At 37.4% G+C, this 15,655-nt stretch overlaps 1 protein-coding gene across 5 annotated transcripts in view; it reads right to left on the bottom strand.

The window, feature by feature from the left end:
* RIMKLB (ribosomal modification protein rimK like family member B) overlaps positions 1-15,655 on the bottom strand; it is a 156,002-nt gene that overhangs the window by 5,236 nt on the left and 135,111 nt on the right. For all 5 annotated transcript variants that reach the window (XM_044227381.1, XM_044227382.1, XM_044227379.1 and 2 more), the window contains exons 3-5: positions 11,640-11,870; positions 8,521-8,607; positions 6,336-6,539 (exon numbers count right to left, since the gene is read on the bottom strand). In XM_044227381.1, coding sequence (XP_044083316.1) covers positions 6,336-6,539; positions 8,521-8,607; positions 11,640-11,870 — 522 coding nt within the window. The remainder of the gene's footprint in view (positions 1-6,335; positions 6,540-8,520; positions 8,608-11,639; positions 11,871-15,655) is intronic.

Here is a 15,655-nt window from a genome sequence, read left to right as displayed (position 1 = left end):
ATCAAGAAATTAAAGGTGGAAAACACACTAATGATTTTATCAATACAAGGATTCCAAAAGGCATAGGATAAAATTAGACAGTCATTCCTACTAAAAAACTCCAGGAGAATGAAGCTACTTAAATACTCTGAATAGCAAAACATTAAACAATCTCAATGAAAATGAGAAACTTAGATACTTAAAATCATTACTTAACACTGTTCTAGAGGTACTCAAGCAGTGGTTCTCAAAAGGGGGAGAATTTAAGAACTGAAATGTGGCATTTTGGATTGTTCAACTGAGATTAGAGGAGGAGGAGGGCTCTATAGCAGGCATTTAGTGGTTACTGGAAATGTTAAACAAAAAGAGATGACAGATATGATAAAAAGCAATTCATATAGAAGTACATATAAATTACTAAGAAGCTATGAAAAATATGCCCATCATTAACAGGGAAATAAAATTAAAATAACCTATGCCTGGGTGGCTCAGTGGGTTAAGCCTCTGCCTTCAGCTCAGGTCATGATCTCAGGGTCCTGGGATCAAGCCCCACATTGAGCTCTCTGCTCAGAGCCTGCTTCCTCCTCTCTCTGCCCGCCTCTCTGCCTGCCTGTGATCTCTGTCTCTCTATCAAATAAATGAATAAAAAATAAAAAATAAATCTTAAAATAATTAAAATAATAGTGAGATAGCATTTAACTCCCATTAAATGGGCAAAAACTTAGGATAAAAAAAAGTAAGAGTTCTTATGAGGGGGAGAGGAAAAAAGGGTATTTTAATATGTTAGATATAGAAATACACTTCTCGCCTTCTGGTAAATTAATCTGGCTACATCTCAAACAATTAAAATATTTTGATCCAGCAATACTAATCTTGAGACTCCTCAACACAAAAGTACCAGTATGTAAAAGCATTATTCACAAAGATATGTATTTAAAGTAAATGCTCACAGTGGCAAAAAACTGAAAATAAGTGCAAATCAATAAGGGGACAGATGTATACAGTAGGTGAAAGGAGTAGAAGAGGTAAGGAAAATTAGGGGGGAGGATGAAAGGATGATATTCAAATAATTTTATAAATTATTTCTGTGTATAAAACTAAAATGTTTTAAAGTCAACCAAAACCTATTCATTATGGAAAAAACCAAAAGTCTTTGCAAAAATAGCTTGAAAGCTCATTTCCAGTACTAACCATAATTATCTAACACTTAGTTAACTATCCATCAGATGTGTCTACATAATTTCACATAACTGAGATCATATTATAGTTAATAAACATTAAGAAGAGTACAGACGTACACAGCTTAACAGTTTAAAAAAAAAAAGCTAAATTCATGTCATTTACTCGGAAATCTAAATGGTATCTGTAATCCATGTAATTTTTTCAATTTTGGAAATCAACATATTCAAAGAGTTATTAAGAGCACAACTCTGGAGTCAAATAGTACATTTGCATTCTGGCTGCACGATTATTAGATCTGTTATCTCAAGCAAGTTACTTAATCTGGGCCTTCCTCATCTCTGAAATAAAATGGGAATACTAACAATACCTAGCAATACCTAAAGAAGTTAATAGTCATTAAGAACTTACTACAGTACCAGAACCTGAGAGGTATAGTTACTTTTACTGTAAATATTGAATGTAAGAGAATATTCATATAAAAAAGGCCTCTGAACAACGTGCTGCCAAAGGGGAGAGGGTGGGGGCTGGGTAATATAGGTGAAGGGGATTAAGAGGTACATACTTCCAATTATAAAACAAAGAGGTCATGGAGGCGCCTGGGAGGCACAGTCCTTAAGCACCTAACTGGTTTCAGCTCAGGAGATTTCGGGTTCATGAGATTGAGCCCTGCCCCCAGGATCTCTTCTTTCCTCCCTTCTTCTTCACCCGCCCACCCATGCAAACATGTGCACATCTTTATAAAAAAATAAATGAATAAATAAAAAATAAATAAATGAATAAATAGGTCATGGAGATAAAGGTATAGATGAAGAATATAGTCAGTAACAGTGTAATAATGTTATATAGTGATTACTATGCTTATTGTGGTGAACACCAAGTAATTTACAGAATTATCAAATCACTGTGTTGTACACCTGAAACTAGTATGTCCACTACACTGCAATGACAAATATTTTTAAAATGTGAGATATGGGGACACCTGGGTAGCTCAGTGGTTAAGCCTCTGCCTTCAGCTCAGGTCATGATCTCAGGATCCTGGGATCGAGCCCCTCATCAGGCTCTCTGCACAGCAGGGAACCTGCTTCCCCCTCTCTCCCTACCAGCCTCCCTACCTGTGATCTCTCTCTCTGTCAAATAAATAGAACCTTTTAAAAAATATATGAGATACACACACACACACACACACACAGAAGAATATTTTTTTAGCCATTAAAGAAAAAAAAAAGAAATCCTACCTTTTGTAGCATGGATAAATATTGAGGGCATTATACTAAGTGAAAAAGTCAAACAGAGAAAGACAAATACTGTATGATTATATGTGGAATTAAACAAACAAACAAGATCACAGAAACACGTAACAGATTGGTGGTTACCAGAATGGGGCTAGGGGGAAGGCAAGGGAAATGGGTGAAGGTGGTCAATGGGTACAAGCTTCCAGTTATAAAATAAATAACTTCTGGGGATATAATGTACAGAATTGATAGCTACTGTTAACAATACTATATTAAAAAAAATACTATATTATGTATTTGAAAATTGCTAAAAGTAGATTTTTTTAAAAGATTTATCTTATTTATTTCAAAGACAGTGAGAGAAGGAGACTTCCTGCCAAGCACAGAGCCCCACAACACGGAGTTTGATCTCAAAACCCTGAGATACTGACCTGAGCCAAAAATCAAGAATCAGACACTTAACCGAATGAGCGAGCCACACGTCCTGAGAGTAGTTTTTTTTTTAAAGTTCACACACACACACACACACACACCAGTAATAAATGAAGTAATGGATGTGATAACTAATCTTATTGTGATAATCATTTTGCAATACATACATATATAAAATCACTATGTTGTACATTTCAAACTATACAGTGTTATATGTCAATTATATCTCAATAAAGATGGAAAAATAAATATCAGGATTATTAAAAAAAAAAAAAAAGGCCTCCCTGAGGACAGAATAATGAGGGCATTCAATTTCAGAGAATAAGGCAGAGGTACTTTTGCTCTACCAGATAGTAGGCATAATGGTAGAGGAATTCACATTGCTAATCATACAGGGAATGAAGAGTATATAACAGACCATAGGACCCTGAAACAGAAGAAAGATGGCATTATAAATCAGTAATGAACAAGCCATTCAAAAAATAGTGTTGGGAAAACCAGGTGTTACTCATTTGGAAAAAAGAAAATGGGAATCTCTACCTTACACTGAAGAACAAAATCAATTTCTGGTTGCTTAACAACCTAAGCATGGAAGCTAAACTTCAAAAAATTTTAGAGAACTATAATAAGAACAGAATACAACCATGTGGTGAAAAAGAATTTCTTTAATAAAAAATAATGTAAAGAAAACCATGAATACGCTTGATACGAAACTGTGAATTTCTGTTCACTAAAATATATAAGCCAAAAAAGATGAGGAGTGCCTAAGGGGGGGGCCTAATCGGTTAAGCAGCTGCTTTCAGCTCAGGTCAAGACCTCGAGTCCTAGGATGGTTGGGCTCCCTGCTGGGCGGGGAATCTGCTGCTCTCTCTGGACTCCCCTCTCTCTCTAAAATAAATAAACTCTTTCGAAGAAAAAAAAAGATGAGATATCATAAGCTGGGATGAAAAACTGCATTTACAATTCATGTAAATGATGAAGGATCTGAAGTACATAAAGGACTCTTTTCCAAGTCTTATTAAAAGAACAAAAAAAAATTCCAATAATAAAGGAGGTAAAAGACCTCAATAGGCAATTCAGAAAAGATAGCTGGATAGGGTCAGGAGTACAAATTAAAATAACAGAATATACCATCACACCAGGCTGACAAAATGTTTAAAGTCTATCAATATCCCAAGTTGGCAAAAAGGTGGCACTATAAAAAACATATAATGACTTTGGACACTCATTTGGTAATATCTAGTAAAGGTGAAGTTGTATAACTCACTAGGATACAGAAATCCCACTTTTGAGTGAATGAGTTAACCTAGAAACACTCTTGGGCCTATATCTAAAGATAAAAAAAAATTTTCATAGCAATACTGCTTATAAAAGGCCTAAATTGGAAGCAGTCAAAAGGTAAAATTACGCAGCAGGCAAAATCAGTCAACTACTGCTAAATGTTGAATAGATGAATCTCAAAAATAATGGTAAGGGGGCGGGAAGCGCCTGGGTGGTTCAGTTGGTTCAACTGCCTTCAGCTCAGTCATGATTCTGGAGTCCTAGGGTCAGAGTCCCAGGATCAGGTTCCCGCATCGGACTCCGTGCTCATCGGGGAGTCTGCTTCTCTTTCTGCCTTCTCCCCTTTCATGCTCTATCATATAAATAAATGAATACAATCTTTGAAATATATATATATCATTATAAATCATTTATATAAGGTTTTATAACATATGAAATAATATCTTGTTTAGGAAGACAGAAGAACTGAAAGTACTTTTAAGGGAAAGAGAAACAGTAAGTTCAGAACTTGGGGAGAGGAAGAAATGAGCAGGAAAGGGAGTCAACAGAGAACTAAATCAACAACTTATTTTGCAAGCTGGTTAATGGGTACAAACAAATCCTTTATATTATCCTTCATACTTTTCTGTAATTCTCAGTTACTTCAAAATTTTAAAAGTATTACTTAATATATAATTAACTTACCTTTGTTATTTCTTTGCTTAAGGGATAAAAATTGTTAATTAAATTTCACGGTAGAAAACTAAGAAGGTAAAGATGTCCCAGAAATGAAAAGATGTCATTCAGCTCTGTAGCTGCTAATAAGCATAATATGATGGGACGGAAAATGGGATATGAAGAACTAATGCCAGGAGGCAGAAATTATTTTTTCAAGAGTACAAAAGAGGCTTTATATCACGATTACCTTTCAAATTTCCTGTGCTCCTATTCCATGGCACTATGCTGAATTTCACACTTGTCAATATTGTTTTTCTTTACACTTGACTATATAAATTTCTATTCCAAGCAAACTTTGACTGATTCTACATATATTTAAATTTTATATAAATGGAATACTATAGGTATTCTCTTCTAAGACTTTCATTTCTTGACTCAACATTATGTTTTGGAGATTTACTGCTGTAGCTGTAGATCTCAGCAATAACTAGGGGTCAAATCATGCAGGGATTGTTAATCTACTGTAAGACCACTATAGACTACTGTACTTTGAATGAAACAAGGAACCACTGGAGGATTTTAAACAAAGCCTGGCTTGAGATGTATTTTAAAAAGATCTATCACATCACTGCAGTGTTAGACTGTAAGAGAGTAAGGATGGAAGCAAAACAACCAATTAGGGGCTACTACAAGTAATCCAAGTATGGTAAGACAATATTAACGGCAGAAATAATGAGAAATTGTCAGATTTGGATACACTTTGAGAGTAGAAATAAAGAAACTGAAATCTGAGAGTTTTGATTTGTGGTATAAGACTTGAAGACTAAGGATTTTGGTGTAAATTGGAGAGACAGAGTTGTTAAATGATAAGGAGAAAACTGGGGATGAAATACACTGGGGGGGGGAGTTATATGGGGAGTACACTTTTGGAGAGGATTGTGTTATATAACTACTGGTAGATAACTGAACAGGCAGCTATTTTTATGTACTTGGAGTTCAGAAAGAAAGCCCAAGATGGAGATATAAATTTGAAAATAACAACACAGATAGTATTTAATGTCACGACCCAAGTCAGATGACTAAGGAAATGAAATACACAGGAAAAACACCCAGACTAAGTTCTAAGGTACTTTAACAATAAGAGATCAAGAAAATACACAGTAGTAAATCAAAAGCAGTAATCTTCTTTTGACCAATGGGTAAAACAGGTTAGGACCCAGCCTGAGTGAACTACAATTACATGCAAATTAAATATTATCACCAGATGGAATCTTTAACTCTGGTCAGACATTTCATACAAGTGTGAACTGGGTTACAAATTGAGCATGGGTAAAAAGCAAATTTATGTTTCAGAGAAAACCAATTTTATTATTAGAAAACAACTCAAAAGTACATTTATTATATTCATATAATAATATAATTATAACTACTGATCATAGTTACAAGTGAAAGTTAATGTTTTTAAACTTAAGTTTATCTTGTTTACCTTAAGTTACCTGTAGTTACATATGAATACTCATTGGAGAAGCTATAGTATTATATATACGAGAAAGACACCTGTGTTGTTTTTACCTAGTGAGCAGTTGCTTTGCATCCTTCCATCTGTTGAACAACGTAACATGGTGCCAACCACACGGCCTCCCACAACAATGACACGCACATCCCGTCCATGAGACTCCTTAACATACTTCTGGAACAGGTATGGAGCTTCATGGCGAATAAGATGGCTTAGATCAGCCAAATGGTGCTTATCTCGAGCCAAGAAAACCGCTTTGCCTGTGGTTGAAAAAGAATAAAAAATATATGTAAGTGAAACTGCTCACAGTTGATGTGCACCACCTGCACCTTCTTGAGTCTCAACCTGCTCTTTCGGAATCGATTATCTTTTAACCTAAGTAACAGTTATGGTAATGAGTGAAACAATGCAAAAATGTGTATAAAGTTAATTCTCTCCTACCACTACCTTAATTCCTACAGTAATCTAGAGTTTATTTTGGTATATGTCATAAAGCAGGGGTCTAATATTTATATTCCTCCAGGTCAGCCAATAATGCCAGCCTAATTTATTAGCATAGCATTGCCCTCTGAGTAAAAATGAGTCATATATTATTATACAATATATATAACATTTGCATAGAAAAAAATAGCAGTATGTTACTACATACCTAGTTTTATTTCTGAATTCACTAGTCAATTCCATTACTGTATTTGTCAATTCTGGTGCTAAAACAAGTGGCTGGCTTTTTTTCTTTTTAAAGATTTCATTTATTTATTTGACAGAGAGAGAGCTCACAAGTAGGCAGAGAGGCAGAGAGGAGAAGTAGGCTCCCTGCTGAACAGAGAGCCTGATGCAGAACTCGATCCCAGGACCCTGAGATCATGACCTGAGCCGAAGACAGAGGCTTAACCCATTGAGCCACCCAGGTGCCCACAAGTGGCTGTTTTTTCAAACATGGGTGTGGGGCACTTGTGTGGCTAAGTCAGTTAAGTATCTATCTTCAACACAGATCATGAGGCTAGAATCCTAGGATCCAGTCCTGCATTACGCTCCCTCTCTTCCTCTGTCCCAGCACCTGCTTAAGATTGCGCGCGCGTTCTCTCTCTCTCAAATAAATAAATAAATAAATAAATAAATAAAATCCTTTAAAAAAAAAAAGGGGGGGGTATGAATCCTTTGACATTCTTCCCACCAAGAAGAGGGGGGAATCTTTGTCCTTTCCCTTTGAATCAAAGAGGGACTGTGATTGCTTCAAACAACGGAACACAGCAGAACCTTTTCTGTATGACTTCTGAGGCTAATTCATAAGAGATCATGCAGCTTCTGTGTTCACTGGAGCCCCTCTGTGGAGCCCTAAGACTTCTTGGCTGCCATACTGTCAAGGCATTAAGCTTTATGAAGTACTTGGATTCATGAAAATTTTATGCCTTAAGAAATCCTTACTCTGGGGGCGCCTGGGTGGCTCAGTGGGTTAAAGCTTCTGCCTTCAGCTCAGGTCATGATCTCAGGGTCATGGGATCAAGCCCCACATCGGGTTCTCTGCTCAGCGGGGAGCCTTCCTCCTCCTCTCTCTCTGCCTACTTGTGCTCTCTGTCTGTCAAATAAATAAAAATCTTAAAAAAAAGGAAATCCTTGGTCTCAGGGCTCTGCGATTGAGTCCCGCATCAGGCTCTCTGCTCGGCGGGGAGCCTGCTTCCCTCTCTCTCTGCCTGCCTCTCTGCTACTTGATCTCTCTCTGTCAAATAAATTAAAAAAAAAAAAAAAAAGTAAATCCTTACTTGAAGTCATTAAGATATCTTTATATACTTTCTTCTATAGCTTCATAGCTTTACTTTATATACTTAAGTTTTCAAGCTATATAAATTGGGACAGGGGTCACTGGAATTAGTGATCTAAGGTCCTTGCATTATTAAAGAGGAAGATAAAGATATAATTTGAAAGTTGGTCTAAATTAAATATGCACCTTAAAATCTACAGGACAACCACTAAATGAATAGAAATCGCTTCTAGTCAAAACAGACTTCCAGAAGCCTGAAGTACCATGCACCAACAATTTCCTTTTATTCTCCCAAAGTCCTTCAAAAGCTATATATTTCAACTGGTAAGACTGTCTAGTCAATAACCATGAGGAAATACAAAGAAAATAATAATAGCATTGATCAGATTAAGAAAAATTTGTTTTGTTTTGTATAACCAACCTCATTATTAATTCTCAAGAGTAATTTCAAAATGATGTACCATAGAACAATTCATACACACCTCTATGACCTCGTGTATTCTTCACTACCATTGGAAACTCCAGTACTTCTGCTTCATCAATCATTTTAGCAAAATTTTCATGACCGCCTGGTTTGAACAAAAAAGAAATTAAGAACAGTAACGCAGGTGTTTTGTGGTAAGTTTTATCTATACTAAAGTAAGCAACACAGAGAAGGTAGAAGATTAAGAACCTGATGGCTAAATTTTGCTTTTCTTAAAGAAAGTTATTAAAAGTTGACAGGTGCCTAGGGCACCTGGGTGGCTCAGTCAGTTGAGCATCTGCCTTCAGTTCAGGACATGATGCTGGGATCCTGGGATTGAGCCCTGCATCAGGCTCCCTGCTCAGTTGGGAGTCTGCTCCTCCCTCTCCCAACTACTCACTCTCGTTCTCTCTCACACGCTAATAAATGAACAAAATCTTAAAAAAAAAAAAAAAAAAAAGAAAAGAAAAGTTAAAACTGCCTGGGTGGCTCAGGCAGTTAAACATCCAACTCTCGATCTCGGGTCAGGTCTTGACCTCATGATCTCACAGTTCTGAATTTAAGCCCCATGCACATCATGAAGCCTACTTTAAAAAGCTGTAAGGAGGGGTGCCTGGGTGGCTCAGTGGGTTAAAGCCTCTGCCTTTGCCTCAGGTTGTGATCTCAGGGTCCTGGGATCGAGCCCCGCGTCCAGCTCTCTGCTTGGCGGGGAGCCTGCTTCCCCCACTCTCTCTGCCTGCCTCTGCCTACTTGTGATCCCTCTCTCTCTGTCAAATAAACAAATAAATAGATATTAAAAAAGAAAAAAAAAGCTGTAAGAACAGTTAAATACTAGTTTAAAATAACCCCTTTTAAATTGGATGAAAGAGGGCGCGTGGGTGGCTCAGTGGGTTAAACCTCTGCCTTCGGTTCAGGTCATGATCTCAGGGTTCTGGGATCAAGCCCTGCATCAGGCTCTCTGCTCAGTGGGGAGCCTGCTTCCCTCTCCCTCTGCCTCTCTGCCTATTTGTGATCTGTCAAATAAATAAATAAAATCCTTAAAAAAAATCACACTTATTTAAAAAAAAAAGATGAAAGCTATCTTAAACTATAAATATTCTAATATCAAACTTAAAATATTAATTATCTTTCCACTCAGTTACCTAATTCTATACAGTATTTTATATTTTTATCCCTTATTCTTCCACTACACAAGATAACAGAAGCACCAAGTTCTTCAGTGTACTCATTGCCCAGTTTAGATTAAGAAACAGAAGACTAAGTATGTTTACAAGACTTATCCAAGGTTGATGCTACCTGTGTTCTCTCCCTCTCATGAAACATACAAATTAATTTTTCTTATCTCCATTAATCAGAGTTCTTTCTACACTGAGCCACCCAGTACCCATGAGTTAAGTTTTATCCTTTACTGTTTTTATTGCCTAAAAACAAATGATACAGTAACAAGATTAGAGCAAAAATGAACTACAGCTGTAAAAACTCAGCATGGTGATATAAAAGAATTTAACCCAGAAAAGGTTTATTAATCAACTGCAATATCATACATTTGCAGCTTAGAGACATTAAGATGATTCTGTCCCCTAATTTTAAACCTTCAACATTAGAGTATAAGTAACATTTGTTAATTTGTTTAACCCTTTTCTCCTTTCCACTTTCCTGAAATCCAAAGTATAGACCCCTAATATAAGCTAAATCCCAAAAGCATCTGACAGAATTCTCAAACTATTCATATTGTCTCTTCTTGTGCAATTGCTAAAATCATCAACTATATCCACACATGCCATACAGACCTGGGGAGCTCCTTTCTGTAAAATATTTAAGTTGGGGTCCCTGAGTGACTCACTCAGTTAAATGTCTAACTCTAAATTTTGGCTCAGGTCACGATCTCAGGGTCATGAGACTGAGCCCTGTGTCGGGCTCCAAACTCAGTGCAGAATTTGCACATCCCTTTCCAACGGCTCCTCCCCACACGTGCGTGTTCTCTCACTCATAAATAAATCTTTTTTTTTTTTTTTAAAGAGGCCTCATTAACTCTCCAAGAACACTACTGAACATTTATTTGAAGAATTGTCTTTATGGAAAATTGTTATAATTTATAGCAAGTCTGATCCTTTCCAAACAAAAGAAATGGACAGATAGGAAATATACTAACATAGTATTATTTATGGCAGTGTACTCAAAAGTGTTGTCTGGTAACCTGTGCCTGCTGGTAACTTCTCCGCTACTGATATATGACCAGATAAATATGAAAAGAGTAGCACTGGAAGCCTGTATAGCCATCTTGCATTGCTCAGTCATTTTTATCATATTTCATAAGAGTATTGAACCAAAGGGGCACCTGGATGGCTCAGTTGTTAAGCGGCTGCCTTCGGCTCAGATCATGATACCAGGGTCCTGGGATCAAGCCCCACATTGGGCTCCCTGCTCAGCGGGGAAGCCTGCTTCTCCCTCTTCCACTCCCATTCCCCCTGCTCGTGTTCCCTCTCTCACTGTGTCTCTCTCTGTCAAATAAATAAACAAAAGCTTTAAAAAAAAAGAAGTACTGAAACACAGCATGTTGGTCTGAAAAAAAAAAAAAAAAAAGACCCTTTACCTTTACCATAGACAGTTTTGGAGCACTGGTTTTCAAGTATACCTAGAATACTGTCATTTTCTTAAAAGAAAACAATTTTTGAAGAATTATCACGAAAATGCTGATAAATATAATCAGACATTAAACAGAGATGTCACCAAATTGTATTATCTTTTACCATGGCATTGGCAAACTAAGGCCTTTAAGACAGATTTGGTCTAGTGTCTTTTTTTTATAATGAAGTTTTACTGGAACACAGCTTTCACACTACAACAGCATTACTGAGGGTCACAAGAGAGAACTTACAGCCCAGAAAGTGCAAAATATTTGCTATTTGGCCCTTTACAAACAGTTTACTAAATCCACTCTACAATATCATGGAATTAAATCTTAACGCAGAATATATAATTCTTGGGCCCAGTTTGTTAAGACTGAAAGCTATTTCTGTAAGAAATTCCTTCATGTTCACAATTTCCTTATATCACATAACCTTATTAATTTAGTACAGCTTTCGGAACTATAAGTGGTGTAAAACTTGGGCTATAAATTCTTATTAGCACACTTACCATAAGAGAAAGTATCTGGCAGAGGAACACCATGGCCAGCCAACTCTTGAAAAGTCCAAAATTTATTAACACAGTTCAGGATGGCTTGAGGTCGGTTCATCAACCGACATCCCATCTTCTCTAAATGGCGCAAAACAGTTATGTCACTATCACTTTGCACCCAAGGGGTTGGTACTCTCACTACCACCACTTGGGGATAGGCAGTTATTAATTCTCCGTTGATCCGAAGACCTGAAATACATAGGAATGAAGCCAAGATTATTAAAAGGGAATATACCAAAATATTTAAGAGTTTGGGTCACAAAACTAAAAGTATAATTTTGTTAAGATTTCACTGGAACAAGACGTCTATTCCTTATATTCTTTACAAGAAAAAAGAAAACTTGAGAAAAATTCCTGCAGTGATTAAATTAGTATGTGTCAATAAAATGAAACACCAAAAAGCCTTTAAAAAAAAAGTCATGGGGCACCTGGCTGGCTCAGGTGGTAGAGCCTGGGACTCTTGATCTCAGAATCATGCATTCAAGGCCCCACATCAAGTGTAGAGCTTACTTAATAAAACTAAAAAGACCATCATAATCTCTATGTTCAGAGACAAAAAAAGTCCAGATATATATGCTGAATTAAAAAAAAATGGGGGGGGCGCCTGGGTGGCTCAGCAGGTTAAGCCTCTGCCTTCAGCTCAGGTCATGATCTCAGGATCCTGGGATCAAGCGCTGCACTGGGCTCTCTGCACAGTGGGAAGCCTGCTTCTCTCCACCCTCTGCCTACCTCTCTGCCTACCTGTGATCTCTCCCTGTCAAATAAATAAATAAATAAAATCTTAAAAAAAAAAAAAGAAGAAGAAGAAGAAGAAGTGAAAACTGGCACTTGAATGTTTAAAAAAAAAAAAAAAAAAAGCAAATCTTGGGACACCTGGCTGGCTCAGTTGGTACAGCCTGTGACTCGATCTCAGGGTTGTAGGTTCCAGCCCCAATGCTGCGACTAGAAATTACTTATAAATACTTAAAAAGGGGGTGCCTAAGTGGATTAAGCCTCTGCCTTTGGCTTGGGTCATGATCTCGGGGTCCTGGGATAGAGCCCAGCATCGGGCTCTCTGCTTGGCAGGGAGCCTGCTTCCCCCCTCTCTCTCTGCCTGCCTCTCTGCCTACTTGTGATCTCTGTCAAATAAATAAATAAAATCTTAAGAAAATATATTAAAAAAAGGCAAATCGATGTATGGAATTGAAGCACTACACTGTACACCTGAAATTAATGCAACACTGTATGCTAACATTAAATTAACTCTTACTAATTTTATGTGTTCATTTTAGATAAAGCAAAAAAAAAAAGGAAGCTGCATTCTTTTATGGTTTCTGTTATGAATTTATGCCTAGGTGTTGCATTTTATTCAACACCTGTTAAAATGTATTCTTTAAAAAAAAAAAAAATCCAAAACCTGGGAGCCCAGGAGGCTCCTTGGGACTGCATGTAACCCTTGATCTCCAGGTTGTAAGTCTAAGCCCCAAGTTGGGTATAAGATTACTTAAAAATTATAAAGTCTTGCGGTGCCTGGGTGGCTCAGTGGGTTAAAGCCTCTGCCTTCGGTTCAGGCCATGATCCCAGGGCCCCAGGGTCCTGGGATCAAGCCTCGCATTGGGCTCTCTGCTCGTCGGGAAGCCTGCTTCCTCCTCTCTCTCTGCCTGCCTCTCTGCCTACCTGTGATCTCTGTCTGTCAAATAAAAAAATAAAATCTTAAAAAAAAAATTATAAAGTCTTAAAAAAAAACCTGTTTGCATTAAAAAATAGTATGCTTGTTTTAAAACATTCAAATACAAAAAATATATAATGTATTTAGCTCCCAATCAACATCCTAGGTACTCAGTGTTTTGTTTTTCCAAGATTTTATTTATTTGATAGACAGAGATCACAAGTAGGCAAAGAGGCTGGCAGAGACAGAGAGGGGGAAACAGCCTCCCCGCTGAGCAGAGAGCCCAATGCGAGGCTTGATCCCAGGACCCTGGGGCCCTGGGATCATGGCCTGAACCGAAGGCAGAGGCTTTAACCCACTGAGCCACCCCGGTGCCCCGGTATTCAGTGTTAATAGTGGTATATATTTTTCCCACTGCTAAGTATAGAAAAATATTTAAGATATTTTACTCTCTCTCATCACTCAAAATGATATCAGAGACCTCTTTCTCTGTCAGTACATTTAAAGTTTTATTTCCTTCTCTTTTTAGTGAATTAACTGGAATTCTGTCCTTTCGGAGATAAACCATACAACCAATATCTTACTCATTCACTTACTATTAAGCAATTACTATGTGTCAGATTATCTTGTAAAGATTAGAAATAGACTGGCAAATAAGGCAGGTAAGGTCCTTATTCTTAGAAGAATTCACTCTAGTGGGAGAGACACTTTTAAATGTGGAAGTTGTGGAAGTTCTGATATAGGAGAGAAAAGTAGGTTAACACCTGAGTTAGGGCATAAGACTTAGGTATGTGTGTGTTTAAAGAAAAGAGGAAGAAAACTTCACATTACGGGAGCTAGAAGTCACAGAGTAAAAGATCAGTAAGAAAAACAGGTGGTTCAACTACAATTTTTACAGGAGCACCTGGGTGGCTCAGTGGGTTAAAGCCTCTGTCTTTGGCTCAGGTCATGATCTCAAGGTTCTGGGATCGAGCCCTCCATTGGGCTCAGCAGGAAGCCTGCTTCTCCCCCATCTCTCTGCCTGCTTCTCTGCCTACTTGTGATCTCTGACTGTCAAATAAATAAATAAATAAATAAATATTTTTAAAAGACAACAACAAACAACTACAATTTTTACTGACCGAATGTAAAAGATAAGGCTGGTCATTTAAGGTGTCAAACATGAAAAGCCACAGGTTTTTATTAAGGTATCACTGCCACATAATACTGTATTAGTTTTAGGTGTACAAAAGAATGATTTACTATATGAAATACATTGGGAAATGAAAACTGCAATAAATTTACTTAACATCTATCACCTCACAATTACAAATTTTCTGTGATCAGATCTACTCTCTTGGCAACATTAAAATATACAATATAGGAGTCTCTGCATGACTTAGTCAGTTGAGCGACCAACTCTTAATTTCAGCTCAGGTCTTAACCCCAGGGTTGTGAGACTGAGTCCTGTGTCAGGGTCTACAGTGGGTGTGGAGTCTGCTTAAGATTCTCTCTCTCTCCCTTCCCTTCTTTTTTTTTTTTTTTTTTTTTAAAGATTTTATTTATTTATATGAGAGACAGAGATCACAAGTAGGCAGAGAGGCAGGCAGATAGAGGAGGAAGCAGGCTCCATGCTGAGCAGAGAGCCTGATGCGGGGCTTGATCCCAGGACCTTGGGATCATGACCTGAGCCGAAGGCAGAGGCTTTAACCCACTGAGCCACCCAGGCGCCCCTCCCTTCCCTTCTGCACCTCCCCACCCATGCTCTCTTTAAAAAAGAAATATACATTACTGTATTGTTAGTCACAGTCACCAAGTTGAACACTATATCCCTAAGATTTACTTATCACTTGGAAGTCTGTACCATTTGATCATCATTTCCAATTTCCCCCATCCCACTACCCACCACTGACAACAACCAAACTGTTTTCTGTATCTATGATCTGTACATATGAGTTCAGCTTCTTTTTTATTCCACATGTAAGATTGTACAGCATCTGCCTTTCCCTGTGTGACTTATTTCTCTTAGTATAATACCTGCAAGGTCCTCTATATTGTCACAAGTGGCAGAATTTCATTCTTTTTAATGGCTGAATAATATTCAAATATATGTACATATATATCACATTTTCTTTATTCATTCATCTGTCAATGAACACTTAGGTTATTCCTGTTTTACCTATCATAAATAATAAGGCACTGAACACGGGGCATGCAAATAAATCTTCAAGACAGTGATTTTGTTTCATTCAGGTAACTACTCAGATCTGGAATTGCTGGATACAAAATTCTAAGCTAAAGAATTTATATTTGTTCTAAAGGAACTGAGGGTATGCGCTGCATACTG

Source organism: Neovison vison, chromosome 12, assembly GCF_020171115.1.
Source record: "Neovison vison isolate M4711 chromosome 12, ASM_NN_V1, whole genome shotgun sequence".
In the NCBI taxonomy this organism is placed as follows: domain Eukaryota; kingdom Metazoa; phylum Chordata; class Mammalia; order Carnivora; family Mustelidae; genus Neogale; species Neogale vison.
Note: the sequence above shows the minus strand (reverse complement) of the source record. Positions and strands in the feature narration are given on the sequence as shown.